This window comes from Sceloporus undulatus, chromosome 2 (assembly GCF_019175285.1).
Source record: "Sceloporus undulatus isolate JIND9_A2432 ecotype Alabama chromosome 2, SceUnd_v1.1, whole genome shotgun sequence".
In the NCBI taxonomy this organism is placed as follows: Eukaryota; Metazoa; Chordata; class Lepidosauria; order Squamata; family Phrynosomatidae; genus Sceloporus; species Sceloporus undulatus.
This window is the reverse complement of record NC_056523.1, coordinates 113171151-113190306: the sequence shown is the minus strand read 5'-3', so window position 1 is coordinate 113190306 and position 19156 is coordinate 113171151. Positions and strand designations below refer to the sequence as shown.

The following is a 19156-nucleotide window of genomic DNA, read 5'->3' as shown; positions in this document are numbered from 1 at the left end:
GGGGGCCGGTAGAATGGCCTCCGCGGGCCGCATCCGGCCCGCAGGCCGGAGGTTGCCGACCCCTGCTCTACACAGTAAATTTCCTTGGGCATTTCTCTTTTCCAGAACATAGAGCAGTCATGGAGAGACCTGTAGTCTAATTTATGAACTTCCCCAAACACTGTTTTCCCTCCAGCTTCTCTAGCTTCAAAAGACTATACAGGAGAAACACCGGCCCCATTCTCACTAGCCCATTTGCCCTGGATAGAACTGGGCAGATCCGGTTACCCCCATACCGAATCTCCCAGCCTTTACCTTGATCAATGCTATTTGCCTCTCTGAAGTTCACATTTGCAGTACTGCTTTAAAATGGAGCCTCCTCTGTTGTCAATCAAATTCACTTCCGCTTTTGTCAAAGGTGACATATCCTACAACCATTGGTCAACGGAATGGGTGCTTGTTCTGATGTTATTGGACTTGCAAATAGACATTAAATTTCCTAGTCTGAAAATCTACCAGTGACCCAATAAAGATATCATTATTTGGAAGTTACTGGATTTGCTATATGGCCAACATGGCTACCCCTAGATGTTCTTTATACCATGTATCATCCTCAACAGACAGAAAGAGATGGGTCCAGCACCATTCTCGTTATAGGAATTCAGCATGGCTCAAATTGGATAAAGTCATCATAGAGGCTGGGGCTATTTATAAAAGAACGACCAAATAAGAAGTACAAAATAACATAAATAATGTTTCAAAAATATTTTAATAGTAAATATAAAGCAATCTTATGAAATTTCATATAAAATTCGGTTTGTCACATTTGGGAGATGCTAGTACTACATTTTAACATCTGGAGGGTAACTATACAGGAGGCGGTATGACATTTATTTACAGTCAGGTTCCTTTTTTGCATCTCAGGCAATCTTTACAGTTTGGGGAAAATACAGACATTTAAAAATACAGCTATTTCACCAAACTATTTGATCAAGCAGTTACAGCACTTTGTTTTTAAACATTGCACAAGTTGTTTCAACCTGATATTCTTTAGGTACTTTAGCCAAGAACTGTACAAACAGTACAACTTTGATACTGCATTTAATTAACAAGGGAAAGGGGGACCCAGATGCCCCACAATCCCCGGATGCCTGTGGCAGCCATTTTGCCAAACAGCAACAGTATGTAAGTGAATTAAGGAATGTGTCCAACAAAATAAGAGAGAGATACATGCACAACACCCCCAGCTTTGGTCTTTCTGATTGCTATTTATATACACAAAAGTCGATAACATGCCTCTTTTGTATAGGATGTAAAGAAGGCAAGACGTTTTCAGTTGCTGGAAAATATAATTCCCTTTCATGGTGACCATATGTGCAGAGAGATGGTACTTCTGGAAAGGATCAATGGAGGGGAACATTTATGGAAAGTAGACAGATCAGAAGGAAAGGCTGTAATTGATATTCACTTTGCAATTGTTGTGTACATGATCAAACTGTCAGGGCTCCCCAACAATGAAGATACAGGTTGAGTCTCCCTTATCCAAAATGTTTGAGACTAGAAGTGTTTAAAATTTCAGAGTTTTTTGGACTTTGGAAATTTTACATATCCATAAGATATCTTGGACATGGGACCCAAGTCTAACATTAAATTGATTTATGCTTCGGAAATACATTATAAACATAGTCTGAAGGTAATTTTATACACAATATTTTAATAATGTTGTGCATGAAACAACGTTTATGTACACCGAACCATCAGAAAGCAAAAGTGTCATGGCAGCCACCCATGTGGACAATTTTGGATTCTGAAATATTTTGGATTTGGGGATTCTGGACAAGAGAGACTCAACCTGTATCACTCTATCAGCATTTCAAGAAATTAACTATATCCAAACCAACAGGGAAATGTTGTTCTTAAATCTTACCCACCAGAAAAATGTTTTCCATATCTGAATTCATCTAGCCTTATGATGTAGTTACTGCTTAAATACACTAAAGGTACCAGATCCTGTATGATCTTGGAAGCTAAGCAAGATCACACCTGGTTAGTACTTGGATGGGCGAGCACCAATGAACACTGGTGTTGTAATAGGTTATAATTCAGAGGAAGGAACTGGCAAAACCACCTCTGAGTTTTTCTTGTCTAAGAAAACGCTAGGGAATTGATGGGGTCACCATAAATCGACAGGCAACTTAAAGGAACATACACAGAGAGAGCGGGGAGGAGGAGGATGGTCTTTTAAAAGTGCTTTGAATTGTTCCACAATCAAGATACAGTAAAAATAGATTGGATGGACAGGCAGAAATAATGGTTCAGTTTACTGTAAACTACATGCCATGCCTTTTTGGCTTTATGATACCCTTTGGCATTTTTGCCAAAGAGCAAACACCAAAATGGCTTAAGACACACCCTGTAATGTGGTGATATGATTGAAGACAGAAAATGTTCCAGCAAGTAAGACAAGCACAATAACCAATGTTTATGGCTTAAAATTTGGAAATTGCAGATTAAAACTACCACTGTGTAATTTATTGAAATTACATGTGTTGTTTAAGAAGAAAAATCTGTCAAGTTATTAAATGCCAGAATTTATAGTGGAGTAGATACATGAGGAGCAAGAAAAACTGCTATAAACAGCAGCTGTAAGAGGGGAAGAAAAGACAAATTAAGATGCACATTAAATTTGTAACTGAAATTCTGTGGAGATTAATTCCCTGCTGTTAGCATAACAGAGGAGCTCCAAAAATTTAAAACTTCTCTCACACCAGCTGACAAAGGCTATTATAGGGCTTTGGGGTACTAAAAGGTGAAATTCTCAGCAACAGAAACCTGTTTTGTTTCAACTTAATAGGTCTTCTACTTGATGATAAGCTGCATATTGTTGAGCAGACTGTACATTTTCACCCACAAAATCTGGCTCTGTAGACAAATAAAGGAGAATTTCCACATCAGCAACATTGCCAGGCAGTCTGAAGCCAAAGATAGGAACAACCCCAGACAGCTCCAGTTATGTTAACTTGATGCCCAAAACTGACTTTTGAATGCTGAATCACTGACATCCCCACCTTTTACCTTTTTGCCAGGTCTTAATAATAGAGAAGAAACAGACCATAGAGAACCAACCACGGTGCATAGATGGCAAAGCAGTTTGAATGGAGAAATGCTGCTGATCAGATGGTGAGTGAAAACCCATGTAAGAATTTCACTTTTCTAGTTCTATTTATCCTCCCAGCATGGTATAATGGTTTGAGTGTTGGACAAAGACTCTGGAGATTAGAGTTTGATTCCCCATTCAACCAATGAAAACCCATTAGGTGACCTTGGGTGAGTCATATTCTCTCAGCCCCAGAAAACCTCATTCTAAAGTTGCCTTGGGGTCATCATAAATCAGAAACCACTTCAAGGCACAGAAAAACAACAAAAATGATGCTCTTTCAATTAGAAATTTAGCTAGAATAAATCAGAACTTAACCATAAAATGGGAATAATCATAATAATAAAGAAAATACTTCCATTACTATTATCTTAAGTTTATTTACTCTTCTCATTATTTTTTTCAGCTGAACATTTCCACTCTTAAATCTAGCATGTGAGCTTGCAGAGCTCTTTAATGAGAAACAGATGTAGTATCTATCACCTTAAGGAGACTTCCTACCCTACATTTTGGAAGACACTTTAGTACTGCTGCAAGGAGTACACACAGTCTTACACATTTCTAAACACACAACATTGATTGGTGCCTGTGTCCAAAAAAGGCTGGATTGTCTGCAACAATTTCTAGAAACAATATAGCCATTAGGGCAAAACTCTTCTGTAGAAGAAGATGACAAGCCTACCTGGAAGACAAGGCTCCTGTCCAAATTGTATAAGTTGGGAGGCTGTGGAAAGTACTGCAGCACAGTTGTGACTTTCTATTTCAGAGTTTCAAAAGGGCTATATAAAAAACAAAGAAAGCAATACAAAACTACACTACTACTTGGGATAACTTTGATTATATCTCCGCAAATAAAATGAGCTGAACAATTCATATTCGCTTAAACCAGGTGTGGCCAACTGTGGAATTTGTAGGAGGATGCATTAGCCCCTCAGAAGAGCACGAGGGGCTGCACAACATTTCACTCAAATTTACTTGTGTGCTTGTTGCCCCTCTAGAGAACACGAGGAACATATTCACCATGTTTTTGGCTCTTCCTCAGGTATTTTAGCCCCAGAATAGGCCTTTTAAAAAAGCAGGTAGTGAGTGCAAGTCATTTCCTGCTTCATAAAAGGCTTCTCCTGGGGCTAAATTGCCTTGGTGGGGGCAAAATGTGGTGGGAGGGAACACAGGGCATTTGGGGGCAAATATTTCTTTATTTTTTTCCCCAAAATGTTTGTTTGATCCCTAGGGTGTCTAGGTGACTACCAAACATAGTAGAAATGCCTCTCGCACCCCAAGAGGGCATTCTGAAGGACAAAATGACCCCCAGGGGGAGCACAAAGCCTACAAGCTATACTTTGTCTACCTGTGACTTAAACTGAGCTGCTACCAAAAGCACACACCTAAGGCACACTTTATCTCCAAATTGAAGGGTTGTCTGCGACAGGTGCAAATGGACAAGAGAAGCTGGCCTTCTTCAAAACAGACTACTGAAATTCAGGATCACCCCATGAAATTGAGTGTTTCAAGTTTCAAAACAGTCTAAAAGCTTTTAATTTGTACACAATGCTTAAATAAAGTCTATACTTCCCAAGCACAAGATATGGTGAAGGCTACTAGCTTTCTCAAAGAATTAGACCATCATGGAGGAAAGGCACAGACAGCTACAGCTACTATTCATGATGGAAGAGCTCTTCAGTTTTTTGGAGTACCACTCCAAGAATGCCCCAACCAGCAGGGCCATTATATTCCCCCCCCCCCCCCAAAAAAAAAAAACTCTGCAAAATTCTGCCACCATGGCTATACGGTGGCTCCAGGTTCAAAGGCACTCTCTATATATAGCACTGAATATTCACTTGCTGGACATGGGGGGAAGAGTGAAAGAGGACCTTCCTACCATGTTGATGGACTTCCTAAAAGCAAGACGGAAACAAGAAGCTGGATGATATGCAGGTTAGTCTGATTGGGAAGGGATCAGCCCCTCTGACATCAGTCCCTTTGTGAAATTCCTCTATGATCTCTCAAAAGTAAAAAAAAATGTTTATCTCTCACTGATCAAATGTTTTAAGCTTACAGATGAAATTGTTGATTGGTTCTTTTTGGCATATATTCTGTGGAATCTAGTTCCACAATGTACAAATACTTGGTCCTTCTTTCCATTTTTAAATTTCTGTGCTACACAAAGTCTGACAGAATCTAGAAGTTTTACTTTTTTTAGAACTACAGCTCCCAGAACCTTAGTTGCCATGCCATCTGGAAGATTCTAGGAATTGTAGTCCAAAATATAACATTTCCAAGCTCTTCCTGCAATGCAGAAAACAACCCCACTTGGCAGTTCACTCAGTACTTAAAAAGGCATTTTAACATTTCTTACTCCCCCACCCACCCCGCAAGCTCATATCAAAATGAACTTGTCATAGTCCCTTTTTTAAAATGTTAGGCATGCCAATAAGCATGCCAGTAGGATCACACAGCTTCCTCTCTTCTGTCATCCATTATACTATGTTACATAATGTTCTCAGGTAAAGTTCCTAATCAGAAATATTATGCAAATAATTGTTTTTTCCAGAAACAAATGTTTAAAAACCCTCTTTGCCACTGAATATACGAATGCCTAATCCTGCATTTAAGTAAATCCTGCACCACCAAAAGATAAGAGAAAGAAATGTTTGGTTTAAAGTGACTCTACAAGATTTTTATTGCATTCTCAGTTTGCATACCTGACGTATGGGGCACTTCAAAACAATGTAATGAATTAAATTTCCCAACAAAGACTTTGGGACATGCCCAGTTTTAAAAAATGTAATGAAATAATATACCTGTACAATTACTTCTTCAACAGATTCCTTATGCAACATTACTTGGCTCACAAAGGAGAACTTTTGGAGGCAGGGAAGGGTGTGATTTACAAGTTCTGAGTAACCTGCAGCAATTAATTTTCTGAAAAGAATGGTAGGTGTTTTGGCTTCCAGAAAAAATGTCTTAAGTTAATTAAGTATCCAGCTTGTTTCATAAAAGATAATACAACTAAAACTCTAACTTATGAAACAGCTAACAACCTGTTCTTTCCTTATTTGAACTTCTAGTAAAGGCACTTATAATTGGCTTCACCACACGAGCAGAAAGATCTCAGTATGGTTTTAGTAGGAGCTCAGAACTCAACTTCATGTCTGTTCTCAAGACTCTCTCAGAAATATCAAAGGAGTGTGAAAAGTCAGAAGGCAAGCTGATTTGCCCTAAATTGTGGAGAATGATTACTTAAATCCACCAGCATGATAAAAGATCCTGAAGTAAGGGAATGGAAGGAAGTTTGGGGGTGGGGAGTTTCCCAGCTTCTTGATGCCACCTTTTTGGGGGGAGCGGGGGGGCTCAACCAAAAAAAAAAAAAAACTCTCCAGAGAGTCTTGGGCCTTCCTCAGCAATATGGGATGGGATATTTGGGGAAATTTCCATGTTAGTGGCCCTCCAACAAATCCAAGGTGATCCTTTCCTTCACAGCTACTCCCATCCTGCACCCAGGATCTTCTACTCATCCTACTGTGCAGGGTATTCAGGGAAGGACAGGTGGCATAAAACCTTCTTTCTATTAACCTGCCCTGGATCACTAATGTTAGGATCCAAACCATTTATTTTTGTTTCAAAGTGAAGGCCCATCTAAAAAGGATAACACTTTCTGCATAGGGGACCATCACTGTGAGGAGAACAACTTGGACATGAACACATAAAAAAGAGCACAAGAGGTACAAGGCACATGTAGTTTTGAGAGTATTGGCTCTGCTGTGTCCAAAATGAACTGTGGACATAACAATCCACAATTACTTATTACTTGTTTGTTAATGCCCTTCCAAGCAGAGCAAAATTAAAGCATCAAAACACCTTTGTTGATGATCTTGTATGATCAACAGTATATGAATAACACGAATAGCCCTTTACAACCATCTGAGCAAATGACCAATACTCATAGGTTTGCTATTGCCTGCATTTTGCTACACTCTGATTTTTTCCTCTACACTGACCTTCGGAAGCACAGCACCCATTCTGCTTAGAAGCACACAGTGCATATTCCACAGCCTGGTGCACACTATGAAAGAGGAATTTTGTGTCCTCTTTTTTGACATACTCCCCTTGATGAAGGGAATCCCTGACAGAGGGATTGCACTGAGCCAGCAGTACCTGGATGCCAATTTCCTCATAATCCTTGTGAATTTCTTTCAGTGTGTGGATCCCTGCCGTATCTAAGAACTGCACTGCACAGCAGTCAATCACTATGGTATGGAACTCAAACTGCTGACTGACAAGCTGCACTGAAGTCTCTACCTGGTTTCCATTGGCATTGGCTGGTTTTCCACTAAACTTTTGCTTCTCTATTTTCTTCTTTGCTGCCAGCTCCAACACAGGATTTATTCCAGTCTGTTTGTATAGCATGGACTTGAAGCTCTCTTTATTGGCATAATAAATGGGCGCTTCAAACCGGAAAACTTGGATGCCAGGCTTAGTCTGAAGGTCCTTATAGACAGGAAGGGGTTCATAGATTTCAGAATCTGGCACCCAGCCCAGTAAATGTCCTTCTGGTTTCTGAGTCCGCAGAACAACACACACCAGTGAAAAGCAGACCCCAATCAGAAGGCCAAGTTCAGTACTTATCAGTGCTGAAGACAACATAGTGACAGTCCAGATCACTGTGTCCACTTTGCTTAATCTCCACATTTTAGGTAGATCACCCAACTTCCGCAAGGCTCCTCTGAGATTGACAATGGTTATGACCCCTAGCACACATTTCTGAAGGGAATAGAAGAGAGGAGCAATCACAAGTAGGACTAACAAGATTACCAAGGCAGTCACCACACCAGATATCTGAGTCTTGCAGCCAGTTGACTCTTTGACAAGGGTTTTGGCAAGGGCTGCACTAGTTGTGATGCAGTGAAAAAACGAAGGAATGATGTTGCAGAAGCCAATGGCATACATTTCCTGGTTGGGTTTAACTGTGTAGCCATGCTTCTTGGCAAACATCTCAGAAAGAGACACAGTTATAGCAAAGCCAATAATGGCTATGGCCACTGCATCCAAAGCTATGCTGGGGATGAGACTCCAGTCTGGTGGTTGTGGCGGCAGAAACCCTGTTGGGATGTGCCCAGAAACACTGGAGCCATACTTCTCTTTCAACTTTCCAAAATGAGATACCAGTGTAGCTACTATAACTACCAACAGCTCAGTGGGCATGGGAGCCTTTAGTTTGGATTTGTACCGCTCATTCAACTCTTTAGTTGGGATAAGAACAAGAAAACACAGGGAACTGGTGATCAGGTCACAGAAGTTGGTTTTGTGGATGTTTTTGAATATGTTTATCCATGTGGTTATAAAGGAACCAACGCCATTGCTCCGAGGAATATCTAGACCCAGCAGGTATTTAGCTTGTGAAGTAAGGATAGTGAAGGAGGCACCTGTAACAAATCCGCTGAGCAAGGAATCAGAGAGGTATACAGAGATAAAGCCCACTTGGAAAAAGCCCATGGCGACCTGAAAAGAAAGGCAAAAAGATCAGAAAACAAACTTGTACCACAGGGGAAATAAAAAATAACAAGGTAATATTTTCAGATACAACTGTGCAATAATGAATCCAATTGCGACTCAAAAACATGATGAGTGTGAGGTGAAATATTAATTAGTTTGTTTCAGGTTCTTTAGGCAAGATATGAGGTATTCTCTTTTATTTAAAAGATTATTTCCCTTTTTGGATTTTTACATTTAACCTTTTTGGGCTTGCAAATACCTTTTTTAATTTACATTTTTCAACAATGCAACACATAATGCATTTTCTCATTGTGCATCAGTTGTGTATCTATGTTATGTAGGCATCTGCTTTACAATTTTGTGTGATGGTCCACTTGTAGTGTTGGTCCACGCTTGTTTGATTTAGGTTGTTTGTGTCTTTACACAGTTAACTAAACATTAATATGTGATATCTGATGTCACAACAGAGTTTTGATCTTCTAACATCATGAGATGGGCAGATCAGTGTCCCCTCCTCCACCATCCTCACCAATCTGTGTTAGAACTTGGATCTCTTGGCAATTACTGAATTGAGTGAACTGGGCAAATGCACAGGGAAAAGCAAACTAAAGAGTTGGGTTCCAGTTGGTTTGTCCAGCTTGCTTAGGCACACCAACTGATGCCATGAGGAAAAACAACAGGGAGTTCTGCAGAGTGGGATGCAATACATTCAACTGGGATGGAAATGAAGAACATTAAAATAAAGTATACTAACCCAGCTCATGCTCCTCTATAGGGTAGAGATTATGGCGGGTTATACACCGCCATGAAAGTACGGAGTCAGTCCGTACTAGGGTTAGGAAGGTGCGGTGCTTCCGCACCCCCCTAACCCTAGTACGGACTGAGTCCGTACAAAATGGCGGCTCCCCTTCCACATGGGGGCCGCCATGATGACGTCACGACCGCGCCGCCTCTATACGGGGCGGTGCGGACGTGACGTTGTCGGTCCGCGCCAGGGCGCTTAGTGCACCCTTTGCATGGACCAGGAAAGAGCTCCGTTTTGGAGCTCCTTCCTGGTTTGCGGCGCCGCTTTGCGTCGCTGGGTGCAGCCTTCAGACGGCTGCGCCCAGCGAAGCAAGGGAGAAAGGGACCAAGCGGCCCCTTTCTCCTCCTCCCCGCCGCCGTGGGGTGTCCTTGGGGCTTGAAGCCCCAGGGACACCCCTTTTCAGGCTGCGGGGAAGCGGCGTTTTGCCGCTTCCCCGCAGCCTGAAAAGCAGTGGATCGGGGCCTCAGCGGCTGCCGTTCTAGCCACTGAGGCCCTGATACACCGGGGAAAGGGGCGGGTACAGCCTGCCCCAAATGGGCGGTCTGTAACCCACCCATGACTAAAGACTATTTGCATGAAGCTAAAAATCTGTAAAATCCAGTGAGGTGCTGGGGATCAGGCAGTATATTACTGCATACTGCCAAGGTGTTCTTGTTGGAAAGAATGACTGAACCATCTTCTCACTGTGGTTTGTTTTCTGTCCTGTCCAATCCCCCAAATTGTGTCTGTCTCCCAACAAGTCAGGAAACGGTTTATTTTTCTGGTTTGTTGGGAGAGAGACAATGAGATGTCTCTTGCCATGTTTGGCCGTTATGGTAAGCAAAACATGGACAGAAGTGATTTGTAATGGGAGTGATCTGACTGTTTGCATCAGGATTCTGCCTCATCCTTCTTCATTCTCAACAAACCAGAATTCAGGCATATTATGGCACGCAAACATGCCTAATTTTTCTTACTTAATATATAGTACATGTTTATCCCATTTTCCTCCAAGAAATGAGTGTGGTCTATATTCTCTTCACCCCATCCCCATTTATCCTTACAACCATCCTGAGAGATAGTTGCTGAATAAGACTTCCTAATCTTCCAAATCATAGTCCACTATCTTTCTAATCATAGTCCAGTATTACAACCACAATCATACAAAAATAATTTCTATATCAGCTCATCAGGTGCTAGAATAGGCTATCTTAGTTCAAGTTTTGTTGCAGGTGACACACAGAATTAGACTACAGTGTAGCATCCTGTGGTACTGTCAGGTCAGCTGCTGCAAGCAATTAGCCAATGATGATGGTGGTGATGATGATTAGATTCTACGCTATTGTGGAATCTCAGGGCAGCATACAATATACAGTGTGCCCACGTCATATGTGGCTTCCAACATATGCTGTAAGCCACGCTGGAAAGACTTCTCCCGCACCCCGGAAGAAGCAATGGGGCGCGTGCCCGTGGCAGTGCCACGGGAATGAGCCTCATTGGTTGTAATGGGGCTTAAGGTTATGCACTTTTTCCCTTACGTGGTGGGGTCCAGAATGGATCCCCTCTGTAAGGGAAGGGGCAACTGTATACAATTTAAAACTATACATAATTTAAACAAGATAAAATTAAACAGACAAAAACTAAAACAAGTTTAAAGCCTACAACAATTTTAGAATCATGTACATGCACGTTTTGAGGTAAATTAACCTCCAGTATTATTAAATAAAAGGCATGTTTTGGCTTGCTGTCAGAAATAAACCAATATTGGCACAAGTTGCACCTCCAACAGAAGGCATTCAACATTCAGGGCACCACAGCCAAGAAAGACTGCTTCCATGCCCTCTCACTTCATATTGTTCCCATTATTGGAACACAGATGAAGACCACTTCTTCAGATTTCAGTTCGCAGGTGGGCATGTAGAGGGAGAAGCTCCTCTTCAAGGCAGTTGTCATGGCCAGCCAGGGTGAGGATTCAGAGGACAAGGCTGAGTTTGTCCCTCAGGTACAGGTGGAACCTGAGGCTGAGCCAGGCCCTAGCTCTGCTTTGCCAATTCCAGCATAGCCTGAGCCTCAGCAGCCTAGCCTCCCCCCAGCAGAGATTCCAGGCCTGGGAGACATAGAGGAGCAGGACGAGCAGGTACCTACCTTCAGCCAAAGAAGGACAGAAAAGGCATGCCTCCAGCATTCCTGGGGGTTATATGAGAAATGCTCAGCAATCACCAAACAGCTGTGATTAGGAACTGGGCAAATATAAACAGCTGTGAGACACAGAGCTTCTCCGTCAGATCCTATCTACATTCCCTGACGAAAGCGTTTGGATCTGACTCCCTCGGACTTTGTAGCCAGAACCCTTGCTTCCTAGATCTTGGATTGACCTAGAACTCTTGACCCTGGACTGGACTCGCTGACCTGCTTTCTGGAACCCTGGACTGCCTTTGCTCTATTGGACACTGGACTGGTACTGTGCACTTAAATTTGCTTTCTTGCTGCTGCAAAGCTTTGTATGTGTTTGCCTCAGCCTTATCAACTGTTCCATTGGCTGCTTTCCAGGACAGCAGCCAGATACAGGATTTAAACAAACAAACAAACAAACAACAACTTGGTCTCAACAGAAGTACACAACAACTCACTCAACACATTTTTTTTTAATGCTGATGTATGATGTTAATCAACCCTGCCCATCTGCTTTGGCAGCAGTAGGGTGGGAGCTGTTAAGTATTAGTATTGTCACTGCTGTGCAAGACTATAACACATACACACACACACTTTTGAGGTGGGGAGATCATCTCTTCAAACCGAATGAAGTAAGTTTCCACTGGAAACCTATATAACTCTCACTATCACAAATAAATATGTGAAAGAAGGGAAACTACATCTGATTCACGAGACATGGGGATGTTTATGAACACCTACATTTCATTACAGTCGGCCCTTCTTATACACTGATTTTTTATACACGGATTCAAGCATACACGGTTTGAAAATGTTCCAAAATAGTATAAATTTACCTTGATGTTCCATTTTTTATTAGGGACACCATTTTGCTAAGTCATTATACTTAATGGGACTTGAGCATACATGGATTTTGTTATACACGGGGGATCTTGGAACCAAACCCCAGCGTATAACAAGGATCCACTGTATTATCTACAGCTCATAAGAGAAAAACAGCAACACTGAGGCTATATACCAATAAGAAGAAGAAAGAACGTTCATCATACAAATACATGCCATTTAGGTAGTCTTACCTGGTAAATCCCAGCGATAAAAGTCACAGTGGTTCCAACAGTAATTGCATAGCAACTTTTGTCACAAAAAGTTTGTGATGTTTGGTTCATAGTCAGAGGCCCCAATGTGCTGTTGTTATTAATGTAAGCATGTGTGTCTGAATCATAGCCAGCTCTCTGTACTTCACGGTCTACCACTTCTCCTATCATCAAGCAGAGTACACCAAAAATGCCAACAGAGATGTGACGCGAGGTTCCAAAGAGGAAATAAATGATGCTTGCAAAAAATGATGTGTACAGACCATAGATGGGTTCTTGGCCAGCTAAAAGGGAATAGGCAATGGATTGTGGAACCAATAAGATTCCCACAATCAAACCAGACATCAGATCTCCCAAGATGTTTTCCTTCACATTGTACTTGGGAAGCCACTTCAGCACTGGGAGAAAACTAAAGATCAAATCTTTGGCTTTAGCTGTGGTGCAGCTGCATTTTTTCTTCACTTTCTTCACCACCCATGCCTTGATATCTGTCCTTTTTTCTATACGTTCCAAGGAGATCCTAGGATGATGGTTTTGTTTGCCGTCATGTTGTTCTACCAAGTCAAACTCTGAATTGACATGATTAGCTTCTGCCATCCTTAGGGCTCACTAAAATAATGAAGGAAAATAATTCAAGAAAAAGAAGTCAGACATGTTCCATTGGGCTATGCGCAGGTTTAAGGCTTATGAAAACACAAGGGATGCAACCAACTCTTTTGAAAAATGAAAATGGACCTGAGTTAGCATGAAATCAGCTACAACTCTGCCATTGATATATGAAATGCAACAGGGTCAAAGCAGACATTGCCTCTGGTTTAAGTAGCAGAGACATGTCATACAGGAAGTGAGTAAACTGCGTAATGGAAAAATCAGCTCTTGAGTGCCCATACAGCACCTGGATTGGACTAATTATCAACATGCAACTATGATGTTCAGTTGCTATGCAGAAAACTCTCCATATCCATGGGTTCTTTATCTACAAAGTCAATCATCCACGGCTTGAAAATATTTTTAAAAAATATTCCAGAAGCATTTCATTTTATATAAGGGACACCATTTTACTACCCCACTGTATATAATAAGACTTGAGCATCCACAGATTTTGGTATCCAGTGGGGGTCCTGGAACCAAACTACAGCCAATACCAAGGGCCCACTGTGCAAACCAATAGTGCTCATTTTCCTTAATTCAACTGCCAACTCTTCAGATAAGTTACGGAAAATGGGCACTTACACTTCAGTCTTGTGTTTCAAGCTGCATTTATTACATTTGTCTCCTGGTATACAGTCTTCAGTGGCACACATGGAATTCTCTCATTGTTATCACCTCAATAGCCCTCAGTGAACTACAAGGGCCAGTAGGGATTTGAACTTGAGTTACTGAAAACAACCCTCTACCACTTTGGCAAAAATACATACATACAGTCAGCCCTTCTTATACACAGATTTTTTATACACGGATTCAAGCATCCACGGTTTGAAAATGTTCAAAAAAAGTATAAATTTCAAATATCAAACCTCAATTTTCCATTTTTTTTATAAGGAACACCATTTTGCTATGTCATTATATTTAATGGGACTTGAGCATCCACGGATTTTGTTTTCCACGGGGGATCTTGAAACCAAACCCCAGCATATAACAAGGGTCCACTGTACATACATACATACACTTGGATTAGTCCTCATGAAACTAAGCTTGAGAACAGTATTTGCACCAGATTACTCCAGAGTCCTGACATTATTTATGACTCTAGTTGATTTAGCATTTGTAAGTTAATTAGTACAGCACGCCCTCATTATCTGCTGGAGTATGGTTCCAGGACCTTCTGTGGATACCAAAATCCATGGATGTTCAAGTCCAGTTCTATACAATGGCATAGTAAAATGGTGTCACTTATATAAAATGGCAAAATCAAGATTTACTTTTTGGAATTTATTTATTTTAAAATTATTTTCAAGCCGTAGATGCTTGAATCCATGGATGCAGAACCTGTGGATACAGAGGGTCAACTATACTTGAAGATTAAATCAGCAAGCAGCTCCTGTATCACAGTAACATAATTTACTGGTAACTGTTTAAGAACCAGTAAAGTTACACATCTTGTTCCACTTCAGTGAAGAGCTGTGTAAACATAGTAGTAAAAATGTAGTTTTGAAAAGCGATTGAAATATTTTATCTGAATCCTATTCGCAGTTTTGAATAAACCCATTCAATTAATTGCTGAATTGTGAATCAAAATGTAGGTAAATCCCTATTCAATTGTTTTTCTGTGGCTGGGACTAAAAGAAAATGTAAGATGTAACATTTAAGGCGGCCGGGGGAGGGGGGGCACTAACTAAAAGAAAACCAAAATACTGAAGAGAGGGAAGAACCAAAAACAGCCTGCATAGAGATAGATATGTTTCAAATGTCTAAATATTGGCAATTGCAACAGAAATACCATTACAGCAGTAAGTGCCTTAAACACACCATTACCTCTTTCTAAGTCCTGTAAAAATACATAGGAAGATAAGCAATGATGTGTCAAAATAACCTGAAAGATATTTCACTAGCAACATCCAAGGGACAGGCTGTTCTTCATTATTTATTACTTTTTTACAATCTTGCCTTGTCAACAAGGAAGAGAAATTTTAATCACAGTGCCAAAGAAAAGAAAAGGTACAGACTTTTAATTTTTTTTCAAAAAGGCAAGTTTTAAAAACTCTTGTTTTCAAGGTGTTACTCTTTCTGAACAATTTTGACATCTACTATGTGAGTCTGCAAAGTTTCCTTTGAAGCTAAAACTAATTTATTATTTTAAGATGATTATTGAAATTGTGAAATTATCAAAATATGAGAGAATCAAGGGTGCTGCCAGATAATGACTCCTAACACTATAAGCCAAAATATATTGTGTCACTAGTCTGTCTTGACCAAGAAAACAGCCAGGAAAAAGTGGTGAGCCAGGCTTCCCCAACCCGGTGCAGTCCAGATCTTGTGGCATTGCATCTTTTACCATTCCGAACTACCAGCATGGAAAAAGCTGATTAAATTAAATGCACTCATTTGCTCTTTTTTGGTGGGAGGGGTATGGCCACACAGAGACATATTTGCTCCACACCTGATTCCAATCTCATTGCCCTTGGGGGCTTGGGCAAGAAGTTGAAAAAGGGAATAGCGTACAAACCTGCTCATATTTTTAGATCTTCTGGGAGAGGCCATTCTCTTTGTCTGAGCACCCTTTTAAGTACACATGAACATGAGACAGAGCTTTCTCTATGACTATTCCCAGGATCAGGGACTCCCTTTACCAGAAAGGTTAGATTGGCACCCTCCTTTCTGCAGGCAGGTGAAGACCTTTTTGCTTCGGCTGGTCTCTGAGGATGGATTGTTGAGGGGGAAGAGATCTTTTGATGCTTCTTTTTAATGTTATATGTTTTCAACAGGTTGTGATTCTTTGATAGTTTAATGACATTTTTAACTTTGTTTGCTGTTGATTTTTAGCTATCTTTTAACTGTTGTAAGCCACCTTGGGTCCCAAACTGGGGAAAAGGTGGAATATAAACAGGTATAATAATCATAATCATAATGGCAATTTGTGAAGCTTTTGCTGCTAATGGCTAAACGGCTTGCTAGGGAGACCATAGGCAAAATCTCACCTCAAATACCAACCCATTCCTTTCTTTTGACAGAACACAATCCTTCAGCCTCAGTCCTGCAGTGTAGGGATCACAATACTATCCTACTTTATAAGGCTATAATAAACATAACTGCAAATATATAATTTGCATGAGTTGTCCTTGGAGCTCTTCAGTTGTTTCACACTAATTAGAAGTATTATTAGAATTCTCAGACTTCTCTACTGATGAATTCTCACAAAGGCTGGTGTCAATGGCTATCATACTAATTAAATCACCAGTGTTTATAGTAACAAGTATTCCTTTGCACACAGCTTTATCACATCATATTTATAAGGCACTACAGTACTATCGCATTAGTCTGGGAAATGCAAACATAATGGGCTGAGAACACTATTTCTCAGCTCTTCCAAATCACCACAGTGCTGCTTCTGTCCTGATCTCTGTCTTCCACATGTCAGCCTTCATAGCCTCGCCTCCCTGCCTTATGCTCTTCCCAGCATGCCTTTTATAGTTTGTATTTCTATTTCTATTTATTACAATTGTGCAATCATGGCTATTGATTACACACAAAAGAAAAGTAATTGGGGAAAAAAGGAAAACCATCTACTTGGGAATAGCAAAGGGGGGGAGCAGAATCACACCCACTTGTACCAGATATGCCCACATAGCAGAACTTCTTCATGAAGAATTTATCACACATGCATCAACAATGGAAAAGTAGCACAACTGCAAGCCATCAATGAGACAGAACACTCCAGGACAAAATGGACTACAGACCAACTACTGGACAGACACAACATTGTGTGATAAGGTATTCCCACAGACGCTATTATCCTGCTCTAATTCTGTTTTTCAAGCATTGTGTTATGAAGTTCTTAGACACCTTAGATCTATATGGATGAAGGGCGTGTAATGCTGGACCTTTATGCTTAATTCGTTAAATATAAAATAAATATGCAATTGAATATGGAAGTACACTGATATTTTTCCTTTTTCCCCCTTACAGCAACAGCAGAAGCTACTAGGGGTCTTGGTAGACCCCAAAGTAAACATGAATCAACACTGTGGCACAGAAACAAGAAGGCCAATGCACTTGTCGATTGCAGCAACTGAACTGTAGTGTGCAGATCAAGGGAAGAAACAATACACTTTGTTCAGCTGTGGTCAGGCATCTCCTGGAATAACTGATTAGTCCTGGGAACCATAGCTTAAGAAAGATACTGATAAGCTGGAATGTGTCCAGAGAACAACCAAAGTGGTAAAAAAAGAATGAAAACTTAACTGCTGCAAGAAATGATTTGAGGGAACTAGGAATGTCTAACCTGGAAAAGGGAAGACTGAGAGGTAACATGATAGCTATCTTCAAAGAGATTAAGGGCTGCAATGTAAGAAACAAGCAACCTTGTTTTCTGCTGCTCCAGAGAGTAGAAACAATGGATTCAAATTAGAAGAAAGGAAATTTTAACAAAACATTAGGGAGAACTTTCTAATGCCAACAGCAGTTTGACAGTGGAATAGTCTTGATCCTAAGGGGTTAAATGGCCACCTCTCAGGGATATTTAGCTGTGGATTCCTGAATGGATTGGTTTGGACTGGATGGCCACTGTAGTCTCTTCTGGCTCCATGATGCTGGGACCCAAATTCACTGGTTCATTTGACATATGGTTCTGAAGAAGAATGCTAAGACAAACAAGTGGGTCTTTGAGCACAGAATCATAGAGTTGGAAGAGACCACAAGGGCCATCCAGTCCAACCCCCTGCTATGCAGGAATTCACAATCAAAGCACAAACAGATCAAGCACAAAATAGTTCGTCAGAAATCTCCCTGGAAGCCAAGATGATCAAATTGAGGCTCTCGTACTTCAGCCATGTCCTGAGAAGGCAGGACTCAGAAAAGACAACAATGGCTGGAAGCAGAAAGAGAGGAAGACCACATGCTAGATGGATGGACGCTATTAGAGAGGTCATGGGAATGAATTTGTAGGACTCAAGCAGAGCAATGTAGGATAGGGAGCTTAGCCTGAAATAGATGGGCTGCAAGGAGCGGCACCAGGCTGCACCAACACCGTTTGCATCAGGACCGCAACAACCGCATGTGACTGGTCCCAATCTGGGCCACCGCTGCGGTCCTGAATGGTCCTTGGCCTGCAATCCTTGACTTGTTTCTTTTTCATTGTCGTACTGTAGGTGCCAGCTTCAGGCCCTGTGTCATGTAAACGGCACTTCCCCAACATGGCCTGAAGCCGCGTCATTTTGCCCATCTGTTTCAGGCCTTAGAGATGTCTCATCCACAGAGCTGCCATGAGTCGAGACTGACTCAAGGGAGGTTAACAACAACAAAAATCATTTATTTATTATCTTGCCTTTTCCCCAAAATTGGGACTCAAGGCATCTTATAATTTAAAAACATGATGCAGCTAAAACATACAAAAAATGAACATTAGAATGAGATTAAACTACTGACAATGGTAAAATGATTTAAAACTATACTTAAAAAGATAAAATACCCTTAAAAGATTTTTAAAAACTTTCCATTTTAAAAGCCTTATGGAATAAAGCAGTTTTTTTCCTGATGACAGAAAAACGAGGAGGGGGCCACTGTGGCCTCCCTGGAAACAAATTCCCAAGACTAGAGGCAACCACCAAAAAGGCCCTCTTTCATGTTCCCACTAACCGTGCTTGTGATGGTTGCGAGACTGATGTTCTCAGAGCCCAAATTGGTTCAATCAGGGAGATGTGGTCTTTCAGATACCCTGGACATGAGCCATATAGGGCTTTACAGGTCATAACCAGTACTTTGAATTGTGCTAGAAACAAACTGGCAGCCAGTGGAGCTGTTTTAACAAGGGAGTAGTAT

The 19156-nt window shown here is 41.0% G+C and overlaps 1 protein-coding gene across 6 annotated transcripts in view; it reads right to left on the bottom strand.

Annotated features, from left to right (window-relative positions):
* Positions 1 to 729: 729 nt before the first annotated feature.
* The window catches only part of LOC121921150 (sulfate transporter-like), a 31769-nt gene continuing 13342 nt past the window's right edge, over positions 730 to 19156 (bottom strand). For 5 of the 6 annotated variants that reach the window (XM_042448779.1, XM_042448783.1, XM_042448781.1 and 2 more), the window contains 2 exons: positions 12662 to 13288; positions 730 to 8635 (listed from right to left, as the gene is read on the bottom strand). In XM_042448779.1, coding sequence (XP_042304713.1) covers positions 7088 to 8635; positions 12662 to 13276 — 2163 coding nt within the window. In that variant the 5' untranslated portion in view covers positions 13277 to 13288 and the 3' untranslated portion in view covers positions 730 to 7087. Of the gene's footprint in view, positions 8636 to 12661; positions 13289 to 15845; positions 16308 to 19156 lie in introns of those variants that run through there. The other variant, XM_042448784.1, reaches the window with a different exon arrangement.